Here is a 24,440-nt window from a genome sequence, read left to right on the forward strand (position 1 = left end):
AGGGAAGAATATACTGCATAATACACAATAAAGGGGGATGCCTGATTTCAGCAAATCGCTAGACCCAGCACACTTACCTTGAAACTTTTCTTGGAGACAGGGCCAAGTGCTGCAAAGACACTTTTATAGAGTCTGGTTGGCAGATGCTCTGGATTCCTCCTCTTTCTTCGGTCAAAACATTTTTTGGCAAACATTCTTTGGCAAAGCATTGTCTGGCAAACTTAACTAAGGGCATAATTGTCATTTGATTTGACCGGATATATTTAGAAATGTTTTTTATCTTACCAATGATGTGAATGTATCGACTATAAATAATTTGACAAGAGACTTAAGGAGAGAATTTCAATTAGCCAAGGCACTTGGAGAACTTGGATGTAGGACTTATGGATTCTATTGATGCTTTTCCAGTGATTTCCTCCTGGACTCAAGGCAGATTTTCATTGCATGTCTGTGCTGCAACTCTTCCAGTTACACTGTGCAGTTAAGATTATTATTTTCCACATGATGTTCTGAGGCTAATGAAGAAATGCATTAAGGGCAGTAGATAAACTGTGTGAAAAAAGGGTAAATTCTTCTTGTTAAATGAATTTAACTCTTATGTTCATCTAATATCTGAAACAAGAGAAACAAAATGTGTTACAGTCCAAATTCCTGCATACAACATTATTGGGAACTGAGATGTAGCCCAAGACAAAAAAACAATTATAACATTTTTCTGAACATTCTGTTGAAAGATAGAGTGCACACAAAAATGCATTAGGTAAAAAGCTGAGTAAGCTTAAATATGTAATATTTAGTGACTAGCACTAAAATAATTAACAAAATTTTTACCATACCTACACCTTTAGTATAGATTTTTAAGATCATAATAGAGCCAAAAATGCAGAGTAACCTTCTAAACAGCTTAAGCCTGATACTGATATGTACCCACTGTCAATATACATCAAGCAATGCCCTCAACCAAGTCAGGAAGCAGGGGAGGTCCCTGTAGCCCTTCACTATGTACAGCTCCAAAAAAAACACCCCTCTACCCAAACACAATTCTACACACAATCACACACCGAGCATACAGTCCGAGATCCTCGGTACTCTGATACATCCTCAGTCCAGCACTCCCACCCCGTCACAAAACCTTGCACACTTACACATCCATACAGTGCCAGACACAAAAGCTATCAACACAGTGCTGCCTCTATCAGAGCATGAGAGGTGGCAGGCAGTCCTGTACAAAGCTGATATTCTGAGAAAGGAGGCATTTGCCGGTAGTCCTGGAGAGTGACTGATCTTGTTCTAGGAAAAGGGCACTGTCACTTGAGCTGCTTTAAATACTGTCTAGATCTAAACACGCTCTTCTTCTGGACATTGGCATTTTGGTTATTAAAAGAGCTCAGTGGATAAAGCTCGGTGAATAGCAGAGGAGCAAGGTCAGAAAAATGATGCCTGTGATCCAAGGTAATATCCAGCATCAAGCACTGGCCTGTGCATGAAGAGCTTGTTCCAAGGAGGACTCTGGCACTGCAGCACCCACTGTTCTGGAGTTCAAACGCAGAGCTCACCGCTGGGCCCCCTGTGCAGGGCGTGGGGAGGCTGATGGAAACACCCTGTACCCTGCTCAGAAGAAACAGGAACGCTGAGCAGAGAGATGCATCTGAAGTCCTGCTTCTCTGGGCAATCCCTGAGTCCAATGGACTTGCAGAACTTAGAGGATAGAATCATAGAATCATGGAATGGTTTGGGTTGGAAGTGACCTTAAACATATCATCTAGTTTGTCGTGAACATATCATCAGCAGCACCCCTGCTGTGGGCAGGGTTATCTTTGACTAGATCAAGGTTGCTCAAAGACCCATCCAACCTGAGCTTGAACACTGCCAATGATGGCGTGTGCCCAAATTCTAGGGCCAATCTGTTCCAGTGTCTCACCAGCCTCATCTTATAAAATGTCTTCCTTATACCCAATAAGAACCTACCCTCTTCAGTTTAAAACATTTGCCCCTTGTCCTGCCACTACAGGCCTTGGTAAAAAGTCTTTCTCCATTTTTCTTATAAGCCTCCTTTATATCTTGAAAGTCCGCAAAGTGGTCTCCTCAGAGCCTTCTCATCTCCAGGCTGAACAGGCCCCACTCTCTCAGCCTTTCTTCACAGGAGAGGTGTTCCAGTCCTTGGATCATTCTTGTGGCCCTCCTCTGCACCTGCTCAAACCGGTCCATGTGTTTCTTGTACTGGGGGCCCAAGAGCTGGATACAGTACTGCAGGTGAGGTCTCATGAGAGCAGAGTAGAAGGGGAGAATCACCTCTCCCTGCAGGGCTGCTCTTGATCCAGTCATCCCCCAGTATATACAGATAGTGGGGATTGCCCTGACCCAGGTGCAGGACCTTGCACTTGGTCTTGTAGAACTTCATCAGGTTCACATGGGACCCACTCTTCAAGCCCATCCAGGTTGCTCTGGATGGCATCACTTCCCACTGGGGTATCAATTGCACCACTCAGCTGGCTGTCGTCTGCAAACTTGCTGAGCGGGCACTCAATCCTACTGTGGATGTCACTAATGAAGATATTCAAGAGTGTTGATTCCAGTACAGACCCTTGAGGGACACCATTGGTTTCCATTTGGACACTGAGCCTTTGACTGTAACGGCTTGGATGCAGCCATCCAGCCAATTCCTTATCCACCTAACAGTCCATGCATCAAAACCATAACTCTCTGATTTAGTGGCAAGAATGTTGTGGGGGACCATGTCCAAGGCCTTGCAGAAGTGCAGGTGGATGACATCAGCCGCTCTTCCTTTCTACACTGATGCAGTCACTCCACCGCAGTCAGGCATAATTTGCTCTTGGTGGAGCCATGCTGGTCATCTCTAATCACCTCCCTGTGTTTCATAAACTTTGACATAACTTCCAGGAAGGTCTGTTCCATGATCTTACCAGTCACTGACATGGGGCTGCCTGGCAGGTAGGTCCCAGTATCCTTTTTATTACTCTATTTAAGCAATAAGAGTAATTCCAAGGATGAAAATAATTCCAAGAGAATTCTTGTATGTGTCACGTGAGCCAAGGAGAGGTAATGAGCTGACTTCCATTCAGGTTTAGACGGAAAAATACTGCAAGAGAAGACAATTTGTAGGTGAGAAGAAGACTAGGAGATCTGTGAAGGAGAACCCAGAAAGGAAGCTGCAGAAGGCTGCCTGACTGCTCAGGGTGCACAAGAAATGTTCCGCACAACAGACTGTCCCACCTAACGGTGCATGTAGCCGGAAGGTGTTGGAGGAGGCCGTCCTTTGACAGAACGCTTCTCTGGTCAAAAGGTAGCAGTAGCTACAAATCCACAGCGTGAATGTATGCGCTGGCTACCTCTTGAAGAAGCAACTGCAGTTGCAATGGAGCTCTATTCGGAATTTCTGTGCTCAGGACAGAAGTTGACCTCTGTCCATTAATAGCTCTGCATTGATACCTTACTCCCCAGGTACAACGAATGGAGGTTAACATAAAGTATTTGCAGGTGTGTGGGCTGTGTTTCCTGTGGTGGAGCAAAACATACCTTGGCAGGTGACTGCTATTGATCAAGTAACAGTGGGGAATATTATTGAAAGCACGCAAAGATAACTGAAAAAGCAGTGCCTGTGGGATTTGCAGCACGCTGGAGGCATTATCAGCCATGCTGTCTGGATTAGCAGAGTATGTCTGTAGGGATCGGTGCGCCCTGTGAATCACCAGTGGATCAAGTGACATGGAAGATCTAGCTTCAGCCTATATGTGTAGCAAGGCCGACTTGCTAGAGAATGTTGGTTGCTGAAGTGGGAGCTACATCAGAGGTGAGATGTCAGTGTGTAACCAACGCATCCACAATTCCTTCCTTCCTTCCTTCCTCCCTTCCTCCCTTCTTCCTTCCTTCCTTCCTTCCTTCCTTCCTTCCTTCCTTCCTTCCTTCCTTCCTTCCTTCCTTCCTTCCTTCCTTCCTTCCTTCCTTCCTTCCTTCCTTCCTTCCTTCCTTCCTTCCTTCCTTCCTTCCTTCCTTCCTTCCTTCCTTCCTTCCTTCCTTCCTTCCTTCCTTCCTTCCTTCTTTCCTTCCTTCCTTCCTTCCTTCCTTCCTTCCTCCCTCCCTCCCTCCCTCCCTTCCTCCCTCCCTTCCTTCCTAGTATTTAATTTGTTTCACAGAGTGGATTTTCTACTCACAGAGTTAATGTGATGGTGTCTCTCGTGGGTGATGTTGTATGGTTGGCACTTTTTAGGTGAAGAAGTAAAGATATCGTAAACCTCCATTCAGTAACGGGTAGGGATTGCATGTGTTCAGCACTGAACCCAAGATGCTTAGAGGTGAAGCAAAAGCTCTTCCAGCATGAGCAGAGACAAAGGATGTTTGAAACATCCACTGTAAGAAGTGCCGCTTTCAAATGGTGGTGTCAGTTTTGCTGCAATTATTTGTTAGGTGTGCTGAGACGTCACCAGAGCAGTCACCAGGGCAGTCTGACAGGGAATGCCCAGCCCCTACTTCAGCCGTGTTGCTTCAGACAGCAGTCCTCTGTGTAAAAGGAGAACGTCCAGGAACCCTTGCCCAAGCTGAACAGAAATGCCAACACCCTAATCCTTCGGAGGAAAACTCCTCTTCCCTACCCTTCCGCTAAGACATGGCTGAATGCTGGCGCCTGCATATGGTACGGACACAGTTTCCTCATTAAGAAGCCTGTTTATTCTGCTGATGGGCATTGAGTCATGTGGAATTAAATATGCTTTCTCCATGCCTAGCATACCATGTCTATGCCATGTAGGTGTTCGTGGGTTGTCTGGTTAAGATATATCTTACCTCAGGATACCCATGAAGAGACCGGGATAACCTTTTGCCATCTCCTCATGCTGCTTCTCCACTCAGCAACCGATTTCTGCAGGTCTTCCCTGACCTCACAGCAGGAAAAGGGGAATTGAATGCATCTTTCCTTTAGAGGGGTTGATTCGCAGCTTTTTCTATTGGTTGTGCCTTCTCTATCCGGTGATGAACGCTCTCACATGGTTTTCTGCAGCCTGAAAAAGACTGAGCGTCTCAGTGGAGAAGGACCAGATTGTCTAACTGGAAAGATAAGCAGACTGGCTGGTCGGACAGACCTGTCATTTGAAGTTGGCCTGCACTTGAATGAGTGTCCCAGTTGCACAGTTACTGGGACTCCTCCCATGTTCTCAGCTAACGTCTCTGGAAGCAATCGCTGCTGAGCAGTGCTTCCTGGCTGAGAAGGTGACCTTCTGAATGCCCTTTCCATCACCCGTCAAAGCAACTGCAGGGCTCCTGCTACAGGGCAGGTGAGGAGGAGAGCTCACCTTCTCTTGGGTAAGAGCAGGGAAGGAAATGGGTCAGAAATGAAGCAATGATATCAACGTGCCACCAGATAGCCAGCAGCCATAGTGTCAGGATGCTCTCACCATGCTTGCATCCCTTGTCCTGATGAAATTCCCTGCTCACTGCACTAAAGGCTGCTGGGGACACACCTTTCTCTCCATGAGGCTTGTACTCGGCAAGGTCTGAGTTTAACCCGAGAGATGAGGACACTGTTCAAGCTCTAAGCAAGGAGATTTGGGAAAATGTATCTCATATCCTCTCCAGCTCAAGCTGCAATGGCCACTTTACTTGGTCACTGCTTTGCCAGACAGCGTAGTTGTATACTGCCTTCTTCCCAGATCAGCCTCGTGAGCTCCCTGAGAAGGGCCTCCAGTTAGCCAGCATCTTGCAGGGTGACTCACAGGGTCTCAGAGCAGAGCCATCCCATGACCCCACACTGCTCTCGGCCTCACACATTGGCTGAGCTTGAACTTTACCTCTTTGGGCACTGATTCCAAAGCCTTCCTGTGTGCTAGACTGTATTTCTACCAGCTTCCCTAGGGAGGTCCAGTAGTGCTGTTACTGTGGCAATCCAAACATGTCTTGCATAAAAACAGTGGGAGTCAACAACTATTTGTTTATACCTGTGTCTCCTTGAGCTACCTCCTTTGGTGGCTGTGTTATGACTGGCAGCCTCATTTTCTACCCACAAAATGGATTTGGAATGGAGGATGCCCTCCATTCTCCCAGGTTGCGACAGCTGTTACCCTCAAGTGCTCTCTGAATCTCTCTCTTTCTAATACAGCTTTGAGCTTTTGCACCATGGACAGGGTTTCTGCGCAGTTGGTAAATTCTGGTAGATTTCTTCTCCATGAACAGGTCCAAGTCTCTTTTCAATCCATGTAATCCTTTAATTCGCAGTGACAAGGAGTTCTGCAGCTTAACTGCATACTTTGTGGAGAGCCCACACATCTTTTTGGGTTTGAATACCTTGCCTTCAGGTAGTTTCGTTTGATTTATACACACACACTCACAAATACACAAACACACACACACGGTCCTCCACCTTCCGCCCTCTGCACTCTCCCGTTTCTTTTAATGCCAGAGCCAGTTAGAACATTGATCCCTGACAAGCCTCTCCACACTGTGCTGATTTCATAGCTCTGTTCACTCACTTCTCTCCTTTCCTACCTTAAGTCTCTGGGTTTGTTTAATTGGTCCTCCTATGGAAGCCCCTCCATGCGTCCGATCAACTTTACTGCCTTTGGAATCATAATTCCTTGCAAATTCAATTTGTCTCTTTTTGCTTTCCCTTTTGCGACCACTGCTGAGAAGTGGGTGGGTATTTGCACACAGTTATGCAGCACATGTGGAAGACCCTGCTCCTGACGGGTAATTGTCAGCTCACAATCCATCTTTTTATATGTGACGCTGCATTATGCTCCCCCACGCATATAGTTTTGTGGTTTTAACTGTACTGAATTTTGTATGCTATTTAATGGCACTGTTTGCTCAGTGTCATGAAAGTCTTCTGCGTTTCTTAGGTATCACACATTGCCCTTACTCTGCCTAGAGTAGCATTATTTCATTGGGAAACATTGTGATCCTTCATGTTCAACAGGTCAATATGGTCCCCCTATCTAGTTAAAGTCACGAACCAAACACAGTGGCCCACCTTCTGTCAGCTTCCCAAAAAACCCATAAACTCTGTTGGCTATCAGCCCTCCACAAATCTGCCTTGGACAGTGGCCAGCGAAAGGAGCAGCTCACACCTGACATGCTGCACAACTGGAAAGTGCTGCGGCGCCGTATGAGTAAATATAATGTAAGATGTTGTTTGGGACAGAACAGTAGGAAGGCTGAACTGGCAGGAGTAACTCTCAGGAATTCTTGTTCTTGATTTCTCTTCCTATGAAGTAAAATTTCTATTCATGCCCCAGTTACTAAGCAGTAAAGAAGGGATAAGTAGTCAGGGACTAGGTGACAGAAATCTGTACCGTGACATAGGTACACAAAAGTTACAAGCCAAAGCTGTGCCCAAAAGCTAATGATGATAGAGACCTAACCAGTAAAAAGAGAAACAAATGAAAACTGGTGCACATGGTGCGTATGCAGAGGAATCTACGTTCTTTATTCTCTAGACATTGCCATGGTTACAAAGACTAATGACAGAAGAAAGCAACCCAGAGGTTCACATTTTGTGCACCCCTCAGGTCACTTTGCTGCCTCATGACATCCTCACTCTTCCTCTTCTATCTTCTTGCCATGAAACTCCCGGCTCTTTGCTCGGAGCTTGTTGACCTGTGACTCTGCAATGTCAGCCCGCTCCTCGGCTTCCTCCAGCTCGTGCTGGATCTTGCGGAACTTGGAGAGGTTGACATTGGACAGCTCCTCCTGTGTGGGGAGAGGGAGTTGGTGGTGAGAGCCCAGGGCAGGGGTTTCACTCCTGCTGCACCTCGGCCTTGCGGGGTTGCGGCTCTTCCCGGGGCGAAGGCACAAATCTCCATACCCCGCCACGGCTGCTTACACATAAGCCTCACACAGGCCTCCTCATCCTCCCTTATTCACGACCCCACTGTGAAAACCCTCACCGGTACTGTGTCACTAACTCCAGCGGTACTGTGCCACTCTTGGGGAGCTATTTCGTCACTTGGATTTGTCATGTGTGTTCTTATTCTCCCACTGCTTGCTGCCCAACTATCAGTGTGACTTACTAGGTTGAGAAAGACCCTGAAGCCTTCTGCTGTTGGTCAGCAGCAGAGATTCATGAACTTCTCAGTCAGTGGATGTGGGCCCTGGGTTTGTTTGCTCTGACCTCCTGTATAGAACAGGCTGCAGAGCTCCCCTCACTTCATCCCCCACTGCTGCAGAGTGCCCAGAGCTCAGCAAGGCCTCATGCCACAACAGTAAAACGGCATGGCCAAGGCTGTTGTGTCTTGGGAGTTTCTTTCATGCTCCTTTCCTGGTATTCATACTCATCTCGGGGAGCGTGCTGCCCCAATGGAAGGTGGCTCCTGCCCATCCTCCAAGCAATACTTACAGCCTCCTCAGCTTGTCTCTTGTAGGATTTCACCTTCATTTGCAGCTTGTCCACCAGGTCCTGGAGCCTGAGAATATTCTTCCGGTCTTCCTCAGACTATGGTGGTTGGTAAGCAGGAAGGAGAGTGAATTATTGGTTTCCCAACACGTGAGGTTAACAATTCCCCTTGGGGATGGTGTCTGCAAAGTCTGACTTGCTGTGAGAAAACTCGGTCAGCCCAAGGAGGCCTCCTGCCTTACCTGGTAGGTCAGCTCCTTCACCCTCCTCTCGTACTTGCGCACACCCTTCACGGCTTCGGCGCTGCGCTTCTGCTCAGCATCAACCTCCCCCTCCAACTCCCGCACCTGCAATGAGAAGCCCATCTTTGGAGCTTCCCCGGTACCTCTGCAAGGGACGTGCTCACTCACATGCACAAATACCAGCCCTACGCACTCTGGCCTCCAGCTTCTGGATTTGCTTCTTGCCTCCCTTCAGAGCCAACTGTTCGGCTTCATCCAGACGGTGCTGCAGGTCCTTCACCGTCTGGTCCAGGTTCTTCTTCATCCTCTCCAGGTGGGCGCTGGTGTCCTGCTCCTTCTTCAGCTCTTCTGCCATCATGGCTGCCTGGAGAGAGCAAGGGGCCAAAGCCATTTTGGGGCTGGAGGCAGTTTGGGGGAGAATACATCCACCATCAGCAGTGAAAGGAGCCCCCGACTCACATCTGTGATGGCCTTCTTGGCCTTCTCTTCAGCATTGCGGGCTTCCTGGATCGTATCCTCCATCTCACCCTGAATTTGGGCAATGTCTGTTTCCAGCTTCTTCTTGGTGTTGATCAAGCTGGTGTTCTGAGTAGCAGGAAAGACATGATTTGTACTGTTAGACCTAAGGCCTGCACATCAAGAGCTGAAAGCGTGAGTATTTTCTGGGAAAGTCTTTAATGCAAGAGTCCTCTTTAGAGCCATAGCAGCAAACCAGACATGGGTGGCTGGCTAGATTGGCCATATCACAACATAGCTCTTCAAGTGTTTACATAGTCATCACTTAGGAGATGCATAGCAATCTCATTCTGTGCTACCGCTTGTTGATGGGATTAATTCCCAGCAGAGTGCCTGACCTGGGTATGGAGGAGCTGCACACGTTCAGTGGCATCCAGAAGCTCCTGCTCAGCCACTTTCCTCGAACGCTCCGTCTGCTCCAGGGCTGCCCGTAGCTCCTCAACTTCTGCCTGCAGCAGGTTTGCTCTGCGCTCCACCATGGCCACCTGCTCCTTCAGGTCCTCCTGTGTCCTGAGAGCATCGTCCAAGTGTATCTGGGTATCCTGTGAAAGGGACAAGAGAAATTGCAAGGCCGCCGTGTGCACTTGGGTGCCAAAAATGTCAGGGAAATTTTTTCCCTTTCTGTAGCTTTGCTGAACAGACCTTGAGCACTGCCTGTGTGTTTCTCAGGTTCTTTTGTGCCTCTGCCGCCACGCGGTTGGCATGGCTCAGCTGGATCTCCATTTCATTCAGGTCTCCTTCCATCTTCTTCTTCAGCCTCAGGGCTTCATTCCTGCTCCTGATCTCAGCGTCCAGGGTGCTCTGCATGGTCTCCACAATTCTGAGGTGGTTTCTTTTTAGCTGGTCGATCTCCTCATCCTTCTCTGCTATCTTCCTGTCAATCTCAGACTTCACCTGGTTGAGCTCAAGCTGGAGGCGCAGGATCTTCCCCTCTTCATGTTCCAGGGAGGCCTGGACAAGCCAGCAGGAACAGTGACTTAAACAACTGCTTCCTTTCCAAGTAATCTCTTATGCAGTACTCCATGAAATCTAGCCTTGCTGTCCTGCCACCCCTGCAGATAGCTACTCCCATACTTCCAGTCTGGACACCATTTGCTGCGTGTACCTCAGCTTCCTCCAGGGAGGCTTGGAGTTCAGACTTCTCCTGCTCAATCTGCTTCTTGACTTTCTCCAGCTCGTGAATCGCCTTTCCTCCCTCGGCAATCTGCTCCGTGAGGTCGGAAATCTCCTCTGTGGGAACAAAGGGCAATGGCATGGTCAGGCACAGAGCAGAAAGGGAAGGGCTCTGCCGCACCAGGTTGACGAGCATCTTTGCCGACCTGCAGGCACAGACCCATGTGGAGCGGTACGTAGTGGCGGATAGTAAGAAAGCCCAGCCAGGAGCAGAGGGCCAGGCACTTACGCTGCAGGTTCTTGTTCTCGCGCTTCAGTGTTTCCAGGTGGTCCAGGGACTCCTCATAGGCGTTCTTCATCTTAAACAGCTCCGTGCTGAGAGAGCGAGACTCCTTCTGGGACGCTTCCAGCTCAGCCTGCGTTTCCTCGTACTTCTGCTTCCACTCTGCCAGGATCTGAAGACAAACAGGACCTCAGCATGCATGTGGCAAGCAGGAGGGCACGCTCTGCCCAGGAACCCCAGGGCTGCAGCCCAAAAGACCTTGTCAAAGTTCTTCTGCTTCTTATCCAGAGCTGCGCAGGCAGCATTCGATCGCTCCACGTCAATCATCAGGTCCTCCACTTCATTCTGCAGCCTCTGCTTTGTCTTTTCCAGGGAAGCACATTTGGCATTGACGGCTTCAACGTGTTCCTCTGCATCCTGCAGCCGCTGTGCCAGCTTCTTCCTAGGATGAGATAAGCACAGCTCCAGGTTAGAGCTTAGAGGGGAGCCAATTTTGTACTGTTCACGAGAAGGGAGTTGGGCACTTTGGGGGCTTTGAGCCTAGCACTTTTCACAGTGTTTTTTCTGTTCCAAGACTGCATGCAGCCTAAAGGGTCTGTCACTTCTGTGTCCTAGCACCTCCTGAGTATTCAGACTGTCTTAGCCTTTCTAGGCTTGTCCTTCCAACCTACACCTTTTCCACAGCACACTCTTCCTTCCCCCGTTCCCTCCTCTGTTCACAAAGACAGTATATCCATGCCTTCATCCCCGCCCTGTCCTAACCCACTCTCCGAGACTCCAATTTCCAGTTTCCCTTGACTGTCTCAGTCTTCTCCAGCCGTTCGACATCCCACTTCTCACATACTTGGCCTCCTCCAGCTCCTCCGTGCGCTGAATAGCATCTGTCTCGTATTTGGTTCTCCACTGAGCCACTTCGCTGTTGGCCTTGGACAGGGCACGCTGCAGCTCCCCCTTGGCTTCCTGCTCCTCCTCATATTGTTCCCGGAGCAAGTCACAGTCGTGGCGAGCAGACTGCAAGGCGTGGGCCAGGGCGTTCTTGGCCTGTGGGGACATTGGGATTGGTAACCTGAACGCTTCTCTTGAGATGCCTCTTGACAGTGGAGTTGGAATGAAACTCTAGTTAGGCAAATGCAAAGCTGGCTGCTGATGCAACCTTCATCAATGTGTTCTGGAGGATCAGGATGAGTTAGTGGCAGGTGCTCTGGAACAGTAACCTGCTGCTTCTGTAAATGTTTTGACGTATGTGTCTGAATCCTGTCTCAGAATCCTGTCTGCACCCTCTCTGAATCCTGAATCTCTTATCACTCGAATCTCCCAAAAGCCTAGTGGATGACTTCCTCTTGCATCAAAATCATTACGCTTCTTTCCCTCTCTAGCCTATGAGCTGGGGCATATGCATTACCGGTGTTCCCTCCAGTACGGCATGTGTTTGGGGAAAGAATACTGGACCAATCCTGGTTTTAAAATATAAAATATTGTAGTCAAGATTTTCCAGATTCTTTTAGGGGTGATTACGCTTGTTGAAAGAATGGTTTTATCTCCCCCCGCACCCCCCCAAATCCTTTTACACTAAACATCCTCACCTTTGTTTCTTCCTCTAGATGTCTCTTGAGTTCCTCAATCTGTTGGGTAAACCCTTGCTTGCCCCTAGACAGCTGAGAAATCAGAGCATCCTTTTCCTCCACCTGGCGTGAATATTCACCTGGGAAGGGTAAAGTGAAAAAAAGTAACTAGACTATTAATAACATGACAGTTTCTGCCTGTAAAGCCATGTAATCAGGAGCGTCCTGGACAGGTTACACCAGTTGTCACTCTGTAGTCGGTGGTATGCTCATGGTGTGCAGATCCTCCCATTGCATCTCAGGAATGAGAATGCCTCACCTGATTCTGTCTGCAGACGAGCTCTTTGGGTATTGAGGTCATTGATCATGCGCTGATTCTGCTCCTCTTTGGTTTTAATCTCGCTCAGCTGGTCTTCCAGAGTGCGGCACATCTTCTCCAGGTTTGCCTAGACAGCAAATACAAGGAAGGAAAGGAAATGAACACCTGGACTCTGCCGTACCCTCACAGCAGGGATATTTTTATGAGAATGTGGCTGGTAGATCTAGCCTGTGTGCCATATCCTGGCCCTGTGAGCATGGTCTACTGCAATTCTGTACCTTGGCTTTGGAGACAGACTCCATGTTACTGGCCAAGTCGTCAATCTCCATCTTCAGCTCACTCTTCTCCTTCTCCAGCTTCTGCTTCACTCGCTGCAGGTTGTCGATCTGCTCCCCAAGCTCAGCTGTGCTGTCCGCATGCTTCTTCCGCAGGGCGGCAGCCGTGGCTTCGTGCTGCAGCGTGGCCTCTTCGAGGTCGCGGCGCATCTTCTGAAATTCTGCCTCACGCTTCTTGTTCATCTCAATCTGAGCCGCGGTAGCCCCTCCGGCTTCCTCCAGGCGCTCGCTGATCTCCTCTAGCTCCCTCGAGAGGTCGGCCCGATGCTTCTCTGCTTTTGCCCGAGAGGTTCGCTCTGCCTCAATTTCCTCCTCCAGCTCCTCAATACGAGCCTGGGGAACATCAGGGACCCTTCACACCCATGCCCTCCTCCTACCTGATGTCTTTCTGAAGGGCAGAAGAAAAGGAACAGAGGCTTGCCTGCAGCTCCTTGATCTTCTTCTGTAATTGCATGCCCATGGCTTGCTCATCCTCGATTTTGCTCTGGATCTGGCTGATTTCAAAGTCTTTCCTTTGGGCAAAGCAAAGCACGTTAGAGCTCAAAGGAAAAAGACAAGTGCACCAGCCCAGCACTCCGGTGCCCCACGGCCACGCTTACTTCTTCAGTTTCTCATCCAGCTGCTGCTTATCATTTTCCAAATCCATTATGCTGTCATTTGCCAGCTTCAGGTCTCCTTCGAGTTTCCTCTTGGCTCGCTCAAGGTCCATGCGCAGCTTCTTCTCTTGCTCCAGGGACCCTTCCAGCTAAAAAGAGCAAGACCATCAGTGTTCTACCAGCCGGGTCTAACTCCATTCCTGCCCTGTTCTTGCTGTATGCACATGTGCTTACATCGTCCACTTGCTGCTCCAGCTTGGTCTTAGCTTTGGTCAGCGTATTGACTTTGTCCTCTTCTGCCTGCAGGTCGTCCAGGGTCTGCTGATGAGCCTCCTGGAGGGCTTTCTTCTCTTTTGTCAGCTTGGCAATGGTCTCGTCCAGGGCTGCCATCTCCTCTGTGAGGTTTTTCACCTACAAATATAAGCAATTGTCAAAACTGTATTGAAAACATGCCTGCTGGTTCAGTGAAATTTTCACTTTGCAGTGCTGAGCTATGAGTTTTATTTTTCCTTTCACTGCTCAGACAAGGCCCAGCTCAAATGCTCCAAAGCCGACACAGGCTCTTTTCCTCCAAGAAGCAATGATTTTTTGACCCCTTATGTGATTCCCCATGTGTGTACCTTGTTTTCAGTGGCATGTTTTTCCTTCTCCACTTTGGCCAACGTTAACTCGAGGTCGTCAATATCTTTCTTCAGCTCTGAACATTCATCCTCCAGTTTTCTCTTCTTGGCTGTCAGCTCGGCATTAATTTCCTCCTCATCCTCGGCCCTTTCAGTCACCTCCTTAATTTTGGCTTCCAGCTGGATTTTGGTTTTGATGAGCTGGTCACATCTTTCCTCAGCATCAGCCAAGCTATCTGCTTCCTGGTGGGGAGACACAGGGTTTTGCGCATTGGAATGTTTCAGAGAGTCTCCCCTCTTTCTTCTATACCACTGAGTAGGCACGTGTTAAAATGGGGCCTGAACCGGGCCTTCCACTCCAGCAGCTGGACGTTCTTGCCAGCTGTCTCCTGGGAAACCTGTTCATCTGTTATCAGCATTGAATCCAAATTTTTTGTGTCTCTTAAAAATGCCTCACCGAGAGGGTACCTATGAGAATACCTCATGCACTCGCAAGCACAACAGAACAGTGGTCAGTTCAGTGCCTTGTTTCAGCCAGAGCAAGGGCTTGGGGTCTTTTTTCCTGACAGAAAAAGTATTTAGTTGCTTTTTCTTTTTAATTGTCTCATTGAGAAACACATAATATTTGGGAAGTAATGGCTTTTCCATTTCTGAGAATAATTTCAACTAAATTGAAATGCATCACTCTTCTACGTGCATCAAAATTGCTGCAAGACCAACGGGGTTCTTGCCTTTGCCATCAGCTACCTCTGCGCCTTCTTTCCAGGCCACGCCTAGCATTTCCAGTGCTAACGAGTTGATCACTTCATTTGGTGTGAAGAAACTGCCTTTTCCTAACTGAGTTTGAATGGGACGTATCGTTTGTCAGCTTCCTGTGATTCTCTGCTTAGGTTAAGAAGTGTTCTGGCTGTATGACGTTCTTATCCCAGGGACAAATGGACGGTGATACTCACTGCCTGTACTTGGAGCTGCAGGTCATTTTTCTCCTGCAGTAAGGTCACCATTTTCTCTTCCAGCTCCTTCCTCCTTGCCTCAGACTTTGCAAGCTCTTCCTTGGTTTTCTCAAACTCTTGTTTCATGTTGGCCATCTCCTTCTCAGATTCTGCGCTCTTCAGCAAAGGCTTGATCTTGAAGAACAGCTTCATCCAGGGCCAGTGCTTGACGTTCATGAATGCACGAACGTTGTACTGGATGCAGAATATGGCATCCCTGAAATAAAATTAACTGGGCTATTGCATACTCTGTTGGTGGTGAATTTAGTCTCAATTATAGAACACGATATATTGGTGAGAAATGTCTACCTCCTCTCCACCATTCTCCGATACTCCACTCTCATCAGGAAGCCCCTGCACCTGGCTTGTGTCATGGTCATAATCTGTGCTAGTTTCTCATCTCTCATCTCCTCCAGCAGACCTATCAGCCCAGCTTTGAAGAACACCTTAAGACAGGGAACGTTGTAGCACATTAGTCTCAGGTGGTGCGTAACAGAGGCACATAGTGTTTGATCAGAGGACTTGTTTCTACCTTGGTGTGACCAAATCTGTACTGGGTGTGGTCCACATCAATGGATGCCAGAAGCTTCTCAGAAGCCTTCTTGCTATCCATGAACTGACCTTCTGGAATAGCACTTATGTTAAGTACTCTGTATCTGTTGGAGAAAGCAGAACATGAAGAAATCTGCATTACTGGAACCACCACTGCTACTGAACCCCACAGCCTTCTCAGCAACAGCTGACTGTCTGACTGAGTAATGTCATGTACTCAGGACAGTGCATTCTTTCAAGACAGTGTAAGTGAGCTTTTCATACTGTTCACTCAGAGTCCAAGGGAATCCTGATCATCAACCATGTCATATCATCATGAAGTGGTACTGAATTAGTTTTATATTTCTACTCAGTTCCTTGTTAAAATATTTCTGTTAGGATACTCAGTTTGTTGTCAGGAACAGCTCAGCTGGTTATTTTCAGCAAGAGATTACTATGTCTGATAGGGACAGACCTTACTAAAGACTGTTCAGATGCATTTTTAGGAAATTGAGTAGAAACTCATATTATTGTTCAAATGTGAAGTGAATGTGTGAAGGAAATTTTTACATTACCTCATTGTTTTCCAGTAGTAGATTATTGTAATGTGATTTGATTACAGTTGTGTGTTCACTAAACTGTGTAGTAAATGTGATACTTAAGTGATTTAGGACATAGAAGGTGTGGAACTGAAAAGAATGGGGAGAAAGGTGCAACACTCTCACCTTTGTTTGAAGTCAGCATACAGGACTCTGCTGGGGAATCCCTTCCGGCAAATTCTGATTCCTTCCAGCACACCATTGCACCGCAGCTGATGCAGCACCAGCTCATGCTCCATGGCACCTAAACAAACACCATCATTAGTGACTACCCCATTGCCTAATACTCAGGAGAAGAGTGTCTGTGGCTTGAATTTTCCTCTTGTTGGATCCTCTTACCAGGTGTTTTTGTTTCATTTGGGATGATGCACCGTACAAAATGGGGGTGAGTGCTGCGTAGATTTGTCATCAACTTGTTTAAATTCTCCTGTGAGATTACAAGGTAAAGTTTAGATCAACAAATGAAAGGTTTGCACCCCTGCGGCTGCATGTATTTCATCCATGCAAAGGAGTTACTAATTTGTCAGATTTAAACTAGATTGCAAAATTTCCATATCAATGTACAAAGCTTTATGGCTTTATCCATCTTTCGCTGTTGAGCATTACTATATAAAAGGAAATAGAATTTGGTTACTGTGTCATCATAATTTATTATTTATAAAAACTGGGATAGAACTCATTTGATACTCTGAGACTCATGGCTTTGAAAGTCATGAACAATTCTCCATACTTGCCCTCCTGAATCAATATACTGGTTAGGCTTTTATATGTGATGATACAATCTTAAAGCCAGCTTCTCTGTTTTTCAGAACTGCTCCATTACTTATGAATTGTGCATGGTAGCAGTACTGAAAATATTCAGAAGTCCAAAATCTGTTTACTAATAAATTCTGAACTCTGTGCAATATCTGAAAGATAAAAAAAGAGACGTGTATGAAGAAAGATCTGAATTATAACATCCTCAACCATTTGAAAGAGTTTTCATTTTGATATATTAATGATAGAACATCATTCCATGTTGAAAAAGAGAATAGTCCATCATTTAAATGGACATAAAATTTACCTATAGTACGTAATCTTCTTCATCTTTTTGCTATAGGACTTCAAGAATTATAACATAACTTTTCACATTTTAAATTTCCTTTTTTCAAGTAAAAAGACACAAAGTAAGGAAACCAGTACGCACCCGGAAAAGAGCTGAGACAGTCTGGAAAGAAGAACCCTTCTTCTTGCCACCCTTTTTGCCACCACCATCTTTAAATGAAAGAAGGGGAAAACAATATTAAAATATTGATCATGAACATTGAAGAGAAAACAATTTTTAAATATTTAGGTTTTCCTGTTTGATTTACTGTAAACATTTTCCCATGCTGAAAATACAATTTTCACAGAGCTGACCTGCATCTGCTCCACCATAGTTGGCAAAGAGTAAGACCAGTGTCTTCAAGGATGATTTCTGGTACAACCCAATGACAGTTTCATTTAGGGGGTCTTTGTTCTTCTCCAGCCAGCCAGTGATGTTGTAGTCCACTGTACCAGCATAATGTATCAGGGAGAAGTGGGCCTCAACCTTCCCTTTCGTAGGCTTGGGTTTCTGGAAATTGCTGGATTTGCCGAGATGCTGGTCATAGAGCTTGTTCTTGAAAGAGGTGTCAGTTGCCTTGGGGAACATGCACTCCTCTTCCAGGATGGAGAAGATGCCCAGGGGCTGGAAGACATTACAACAGACAAGAGGGAGAAACAGATTCCTTGATTGGAAAGAGGCTAGTGTTAGGAGAGAAAGCTGTGAAACAAATCAGAAGATTGAGGGTGTTTCTGTTCTTTTCTGGACAATATGTCACAGAAAATTAACTGACGTTCATAATTTTTTATCCTTGGTGTTTCACCTCTACTTGTGGAACTACTTTTAACCATTGCTGGCACCATTACAGAAATACAGAGCAGTTCAATAACTGAAATTTATCATTTTCATCTGGACATAAACAAATTCTTTATGTATCCCTCAATACCTAGAGGATTCCAACATTAATGCATCTGAACAGAAAGGATACCTTCTCAATGAGCTCAATGCAGGCAGCCAGGTCCATCCCAAAGTCAATGAATGTCCATTCAATTCCTTCCTTTTTGTACTCCTCCTGCTCCAGCACAAACATGTGGTGGTTGAAGAACTGTTGCAGTTTCTCGTTGGTGAAGTTGATGCATAGCTGCTCAAAGCTATTGAACTGCCAAATGTAAAAAAAAAAAGATGCAACATTTTCAAGGTTCAGTCTTCACCACAAGGCTTTTCCCTGTATATTTCTGATCCTTCTCAGGCAAATACAAGACCCCTTCCCTACCTCTTCTCCCAGAAACCCTTTAGTGGGACTGTACTTGCATTCTGAAGAGACAAAAGACTTCTAATTCTACATTGTAATGTAGAGGGGTTTTTTGTTTGTTATCATTCCATATAATATGTATACTTTAATTATGATAATTATCCCTTATCCCTTTGCAATCCATTAATTCTAAAGAAAATTTAGTAAATAACTTCAGCACACTTTCTCCTATCAAAACAAATTTATTACTAGACTCTATCTCTCCTGACACGCCAATCATGAAGACTGCCTCAATTTGCTACTCAAATATTTTTCTATTCTTTAGAGAGTGGCTTTAGGTATTTCCATGTGCTTGTGTGGAAGCTTTTGGGGTTCCTTCACCAACAGCATGAGCATTTCCTAATCCCTTTCAATAATTTCCACACCTTTGGCCCATATAACTTTGTCACAGATTTCTTCCTCTTTTCTTTTGTTTTAACAAAACTCTTTTCTTTTGTTTTAACAAAACATTCTTGCATGCTGTGGTATTAGTTTCTTCCCTGTTAAGTTCAAACGGTTGAAAAGGCCAATCTCTTTAATAGTGAGATCTCTTGATCATTGTATTTATTACAAAAACTCTGATTCTTCAGGAAAGAATTCTTAGAATTTTCTTAACACGCATTCCCTTCCATGAAGCCATTGTGAAATCCCTGTTCCTTACATCAAATATCTCAAAGCCAGCAATGTCCAGGACACCAATGAAGTACTGTCTGGGTTGCTTGGTATCCAGCTGTTGGTTGATACGAACAACCATCCACAAGAACATCCTCTCATAGACAGCTTTTGCAAGAGCACCTACAGCATTGTTCACCTAAAGCAAAGGGGAAATGCACAAAAGTTACTGCACAGAGATATTTAAAGAAATTTCAACTGTTTGAAGAGAAATTCTGAGGTATAACCACTCATTCCTAGTAACCAGTTATTCTACCTGCTCCACAGTTTGACCTTTGGTCACGTACTCATTCCCAACCTTGACTCGGGGATAGCACAGGGCTTTGAGCAATTCAGCTGAGTTCAGGCCCATCAGGTAGGCAGCCTTGTCAGCAACTGAAAGATAAGAGAGACAAAGAAAAAATTAATCATTGGACAAGGACTGAAATTTGATCAATGGGTATGGGTCTCATGACACCAATGTTCAAAGTTCATGACTGCAAATCTTTTAATTTAGTATCACAGCAAACATATTGAATATAGGAAGGATGTGAAAGCCAGTATTGGCATTTTTCTGAAAGTAGTTATCAATAGAAACATTTTCTTGAACATTTTAAATCAATTTATAAAATGAAATAACTTCCACTTTAAAAATACATGAAGATTACAACTTGGCATCTTAGTCAAGATCTAAGAAAGCTCTAAATAGGCCACAGTCTGCACTGCCAATAGAAGTAAGTACATGCCTTACTGATTACCTAAAATCAGAGCTGATTTTAGAGCCTATGTATGAAACTAGGGAAAATGCCACTTCAAAAAAGCTTGTCAAAATCCTCTCTATGCTAAATAGAAAAATGCATGACACTAGCCCATCAAAAAGCTAACTGAAGGTGCAAAATTCAGTAAGATAGGCCAGGGATCCGAGAATCAGGTCAACAGCTTCATGGACACTAAAAGAAATATTACTTAGTTTTCATTTAATTAAGCTACAACTTTTGTCCTGTCTAAAAAAAAATATGTTCCCAAAACTGATTAATTCATTAAAAGATGAGTTGCTAAGGACCTTCTGTCCCATCCGGCTCTGCCTGCTCCTCTCGTTGCTTCTGCTTGAACTTCAGGTTCCCGTAGTGCATGACACCCCCTGTCAGCTTGTAGATGGCCGTCTTTTCATCAGGAGTGAAGCCCAGGATGTCAATGGCACTCTGCAGTCAAAATAATGAAGTCAAAATGTTGCCTAACAACTTTAACAATCTCATTAAAAGTATTTTCTTTATCGTACTTACATCTGTAGCCATGAGCTCCTCTTGGTCATCAATGCTGGGAACAGTGACCTCACCTTGGCTCACAAAGTGGAAATCATAAGGGTTGGTGGTAATGAGGAGCATGTCTGAAAGCAGCAAGAGGCAAGACACAGGCTCAGTTTTGCCAGCCAGGTAACAGAGGGAACTGTTGCTCAACGATCACCCTCAAAAAGTCATAATGATCCTTCCTACCTATTAGCTCTGGCTTCTTGTTGGAGGTGACCTGATAAAATATGTGATAGCTTCTTTCTGCCTTGAGCTGGAAAGTGACTCTGGACTTCTCCAGCAGATCTGGCAAGGAAGGTAGGAGAGTCAGGCACAGGAATGCACATGGAGGTGGGAATTTACGAAGGAAGGGATCGGGCCAGGGGAGTCTCTTACAAGTTTCAATGTCGGCAGAAGCCAGTTTGCCTGTGGCTCCAAAGTGGATTCTGATGAATTTGCCCTGTTAAGGAGAAGCAGCAGCATTTCAGCCTAGATGCATTTCATTGCCATCTCCTTATGTGAGAATACCACTAGCCCATCACTACTGTTATATGAGGAGGGATTTTGTCCAAAGCAACAACTTACAAAGCGTGAGGAGTTGTCGTTCCTCACGGTCTTGGCGTTTCCAAAGGCCTCTAGCAGTGGGTTGGCGCTGATGATTTGATCCTCAAGCGTTCCCTGCAGGATGATAATTATTGTTGGTTATCCTTTCCACAAATCATGTCAAGGACAGAGGAAAGTGTTGATTCAAGCCAGCACCTATTGATTTACCTGCATTTTGCCAGACTGCTCATCCTTCTTCTTATCCCCACTGGCTGCAATTGTTGCAAAGTACTGGATGACACGCTTTGTGTTCACAGTCTTCCCTGCACCGGATTCTCCACTATCAAAGCAAAGAGAGAAGCAGAGAGCGTGTGGTCAGGCAGGAGGTCCCCTGGTACCTGGCAGTCGGGCAGGGACCTGAGCAGGGAGTGTACATACGTGATCAGGATCGACTGGTTCTCGCGATCTGTGAAAGAGGCAGAAAGAGTTTTCTTAATGCTCCTCAACTGCAGAGAAATCAAAGTCTGTGAGAGAAACTAACTCTGAACTGAAGCTTCATTAAGAGTACAGGAACCCTAGGTAGACAATTCCCAAGTAAATGCCCTGGAAATGTAGCACTCTATCCCTTTCTGGACTTTTGGAACTTCCCCCAATAGAAAAATTAAGTCTTATTTGTATATGGATGTAAGATAAAATATACTAGCTTCTTTTACAGATAATTCTCTTTAAATCAAGATAGATATTTCTGTATGTAAGAAAGAACCAAAACCAAATACTATTTTTTAATGTGAATGTGATTAAAGTGACTAAAACATGTAATGTAAAATTAACTGACACTTTCTGGGGACTCAAGAGCCTTCTGAGATCAGACCATAAGCCCTCCTTGGTTCAAGGAATTTTTGAGCCAGGCATAGTAGAATGGTATGTAATGGTTTGCGTAGACTTTGCATGAATTCATTTTCTTACTTTAGTCATTGAAATAGACCTTTAGGACATAAGATTTTCTTTCATAAAGAATATCTGGGACTTAAGTATGTTGTATGCAATTTTGTTGTTTATAAATGTTTCGATAGTTGTTTTGATGCTTCCTAGCTGTTCACAAGTTAGACAGGAGGAAAGAATGAATTCTGATTCTGCTTTCTATGTAACACTTGATTTCTATACAACTCTTGAAGTTATAATTTTCTGTCATATATACTTGCAGTTTTCCCAGCCATCAAAGTGTCCTTACCGCCTTAATTGTTATTCATACTGAAATTATTTCATGCCTATGAATATTATTTTGTCCCTCAGTGAAATTTTCCAGGTCCACTATCTCTTTTTCTAATGTGAGAAAACTAGAACTAACTGCATTATTCAAGATGTCAATGTTCCACTTTTTAATGGAATGGAACTACTGCTCTTTTAGTTCTATTTTTTTTTTTGCCAAGTAATTCCTAAGGTTCATTTTGTTTTCTTCTGTCTCAAGGAGAATTTCTGTAGCATTATTTTCTGTACATCTCAGATCTTATACGTGAGACATAATAGCCATTTTTTAGCTAATCATTCTGATAATCTTCCATTGTCCATTGTATCTCGTGCCTTTTAGGGTCTGTCTCCTTCATCTGACAATCCCTTATCATCTGGGGTTCTAAGACATTAAAAAAAACTCTGATAGTGCACTTATTTGGATTTCAAATTTCAATTTATAGTAATTCTTTCTTACTTTCTGATATGGATATTATGTTAATAATGTTTGATTCCATGCTTTTGTTAAGATAGAGCAAGAACGTTTCTATAGCGTTGCTAATTCTGCTTTCCCTCAGACTTTTTATTTTGCAGTTGCAAAACTTAATTTCTAGACTTCCTTCTACAACATTCCCAGTGTCCTTTCTGTGCTATTTATCTCATTTAAAGATGGGCATTCTGGTTTACTCAGTTGACATATATGTTGTAAACATGACTCCATATGTTCAAAGATTATCTGCAGAGTAAAGGAATATTTTTCCCAAAGTGCACGCTACAACATCATTTGAGGGGATATCAAGCAACTCACCATTTAACATGAACTGATAAGCATTGTCAGAGATGGAGAAGATGTGTGGAGGGGCCTCCTGGCGCTTCTTGCCTCGGTAGGCCAACACCACCTCCGGGTTGTACACCGGCAGCCACTTGTAGGGGTTGACAGTGACACAGAAGAGACCCGAGTAGGTCTGCGAGGAAGGGAGACAGCACGTTGGCTTCCACTTAGCCTGGCAGAGCAGTTCCTCCCAGCTGCCCAAAGGAAGATGCTGCTGGTACTTACGTAGATCATCCAGGCTGCATAACGCTCTTTGAGGTTGTACAGCACAGCGGGTTCGTGGAGGTGGGTCATCATGGCCATGTCCTCGATTTTATCGTACTTGGGAGGGTTCATGGGGAAGATTTGATCTTCCTTCACGGTCAGGGTCTGTCAGAGGAAAAGGAAGGTACATGCATGTCAGCTCAGGGTCTGCCAAGGAAGATAGACTGATATATGTCAGCTAAGAGCCCAGAGTAGGAATTAAATTATGTTCTCGAGCTTTGCATTTTCCTCACCTCTCCAGCTTCAGACTGGACAGTGACCTTCCCTGATTCCCTGCTCTGGATTGTCCCTTTCACAAAGGATTCTTTAGGATGAGCCACAAAGACAGATGACTTTGCATCAAAAGGCTTGTTCTGGGCCTCAATTCTCTCCTTTTCTGACTTTCGGAGGTAAGGGGCCGCCTCCCCAAAGACAGCCATCTCCGAGTCTGGGGTTGTCATGTCTGCACTTTACTGAAGACACGTCGGCAGAAGACTCTGAGAGGGAAAGAAGACACTTTCCAATAGTTAGACAATAGTTTTCTGTGCTGATGATGAAATCTCTTACAGTTTCCATTTTTCCAGTGTTTAAACTGCTATGTTATTTTCGATAATGCCTTTTGAAAGCTAGTTTTGATTTGAACACCTAAATACTTACATCCTACTTGAGAATGAAAGAGTGTTGAAATAATTTTCATCTTCTAACTATGAAGAAAATATTTAATATTGTTTATAATTTTGCAATATTATTATACTGGTGAGTGTTTTGTCATTTTACTATTGGTATACTGAAGAACTAAATCTAAAGCAAATCTATCTTTTCCGTTGCCCTTAATTATCAGTGATCAGTCTCCAGGAAGGTCTTTCATGGCCCATGATCTGTGGAAAGTGAATTTACTTCCTTTCACACTGTATATGTCTTATCAGGCTCAGCCCAATCTTTTCTGCAATGGGTATGAATAGAAAAACCAAGGAATTAATACAGTAAAATTACCTCAAGGTAATTGGACTAACAGTTAATAACTTTGGGTGTTGCTTGTCATGACATTAGAGGTTCTAAGTCAGTCACTAGTACATTAACAAGTTGGTAACTTTCTTATGTTCCATAGTATTCCAGAGATAAATTTTAAGTTGGAATAAAATGATGCCATGGAAAGCAGATTGAAAATTTCAGCTATCAGACACAAGCCTTCCCTTCTGGTTATCAGAAGCAATCACAATGCAGTAAGACATGCAAGATAAAGAGAAATTGCTCC

At 45.0% G+C, this 24,440-nt stretch overlaps 1 protein-coding gene across 3 annotated transcripts; it reads right to left on the reverse strand.

Moving 5' to 3' along the window:
- Positions 1–7,542: 7,542 nt before the first annotated feature.
- Positions 7,543–23,646, reverse strand: LOC309411364 (myosin heavy chain, skeletal muscle, adult-like; the record flags this gene model as incomplete). 3 transcript variants are annotated; one of them, XM_082007976.1, is made up of 38 exons in its annotated part: positions 7,543–7,698; positions 8,345–8,440; positions 8,584–8,688; positions 8,777–8,947; positions 9,043–9,168; positions 9,438–9,641; positions 9,742–10,050; positions 10,205–10,329; positions 10,502–10,667; positions 10,754–10,937; positions 11,340–11,536; positions 12,079–12,197; positions 12,377–12,503; positions 12,655–13,044; positions 13,133–13,223; positions 13,311–13,456; positions 13,542–13,718; positions 13,928–14,170; positions 14,881–15,136; positions 15,229–15,365; positions 15,452–15,575; positions 16,176–16,293; positions 16,389–16,476; positions 17,236–17,303; positions 17,448–17,757; positions 18,101–18,271; positions 19,065–19,214; positions 19,332–19,450; positions 20,118–20,256; positions 20,338–20,441; positions 20,548–20,646; positions 20,737–20,800; positions 20,926–21,018; positions 21,112–21,223; positions 21,322–21,349; positions 22,919–23,075; positions 23,168–23,311; positions 23,440–23,646. In XM_082007976.1, 38 exons carry the CDS (start codon positions 23,644–23,646, stop codon positions 7,543–7,545), a joined length of 5,820 nt encoding a protein of 1,939 aa, XP_081864102.1. The 3 variants fall into 3 exon arrangements, with proteins under 3 accessions (XP_081864102.1, XP_081864101.1, XP_081864103.1); XM_082007975.1 differs by having other exon boundaries at positions 17,430–17,757; XM_082007977.1 differs by having other exon boundaries at positions 17,439–17,757; positions 23,440–23,625.
- Between the last annotated feature and the right edge of the window lie 794 nt (positions 23,647–24,440).

Source organism: Phaethon aethereus (genome assembly GCF_964289735.1).
Source record: "Phaethon aethereus genome assembly, chromosome: 18".
Lineage (NCBI taxonomy): Eukaryota > Metazoa > Chordata > Aves > Phaethontiformes > Phaethontidae > Phaethon > Phaethon aethereus.